The sequence below is a fragment of the Trichechus manatus genome, unplaced genomic scaffold (genome assembly GCF_000243295.1).
Source record: "Trichechus manatus latirostris isolate Lorelei unplaced genomic scaffold, TriManLat1.0 scaffold00009, whole genome shotgun sequence".
Taxonomy (NCBI): Eukaryota; Metazoa; Chordata; class Mammalia; order Sirenia; family Trichechidae; genus Trichechus; species Trichechus manatus.
Window position 1 is genome coordinate 2,474,048 of NW_004443945.1, and position 1,227 is coordinate 2,475,274.

At 38.1% G+C, this 1,227-nt stretch overlaps 1 protein-coding gene across 1 annotated transcript in view; it reads left to right on the plus strand.

The window, feature by feature from the left end:
• FANCI (FA complementation group I) overlaps positions 1 to 1,227 on the plus strand; it is an 80,223-nt gene that overhangs the window by 36,209 nt on the left and 42,787 nt on the right. Inside the window, 2 exon segments of the mRNA XM_004370622.2 lie at positions 42 to 134; positions 816 to 1,131. Of these exon segments, the coding sequence (XP_004370679.1) occupies positions 42 to 134; positions 816 to 1,131 (409 nt within the window).

Here is a 1,227-nt window from a genome sequence, read left to right on the forward strand (position 1 = left end):
AAGATGTAAGTAATGACTGTTTTCTGTTTTATCTACGATAGACAGGACAGCAAGGAGATTCCAGTAAGAACTTATGTCCCTTCACCATTGCTCTCCTGCTGTCTGTAACAAGAATACAAAGATTTGAGGAACAGGTATTTATTAAGGCCCTTTGGTTCCATCTATAGTTGGTAAAAAGGAGTACAAGAGCCTGTTTTTGTTATTATCCCTTCCTAAACAATTCCACCCTGTCCTGCCAGCAGTAAGTTCTGTAAACCATGTAGCCCTGCACTTTTTCCTGGGGGCTGCTGGAAGACTTCTTGAGGTACATGGCTTATCCCTCCATTTCCTGCTCTGTGGTAAGCAGGCGATACGGTGGGAATAAGTGCGGAAACACATCACACAGCCAAAGTAGCAAGAAAGGAAAGTTTAGCTGGATATTCATCAACAAATAACAAAGTTTAGCTGGATAAAACTGTAACAGTTACATTATGTTATAGCTGTCCAAAAAATATGTCCCTGATCAAGTTGAAATTAATTAATGAGAATGCATTAGTGGCAAGGTTGAAAATACATAAAAACCTTTGCCCTTTTTTCTAATATGTGTTTCCTTGTTGTGGATGATATTCTAGCCCTTTTCTCTTTTAAAGAGGGCCTGTTTTCAACACAGCTTTTAAGTTTCCATTGAAAGTCATAATTTTAGAAACACTCATCTAGTGAAACAGTTGTTACAGGAATAGGAGTGAGTGGCAGCAAGTGGAACAGTTACAGGGTTAAAATACAATAGCATGAGCTATCATTTTTACTTCATTTTGCTATTACTTTAATTATCTTAGGTGTTTGACCTTTTAAAGACTTCAGTTGTGAAGAGCTTTAAGGATCTTCAGCTCCTCCAAGGCTCAAAATTTCTTCAGAATCTAGTCTCTCATAAATCTTGTGTTTCGACCATGATCCTGGAAGTGGTAAAAAATAGGTGAGTTGGTGAACCATACGCCTGTAGATATGTAAGGTATTTACTGTTAGAAAATGCAGTGTGGTACCAAATTTATGGCCTGTTACGGATTGAATTATGTCCCCCCCAAAATGTGTTGTAAATCCTAACCTCTGTGTCTGTGGTTATAATCCCATTTGGGAATGGGTTGTCTTTGTTATGTTAATTAGGCAGGATTAGTGTAGTATCTTGAGTCAGTCTCTTTTGAGATATGAAACAGATTTAGGACAAGCAAGCAAGCAGCAATGGGAGAAGAG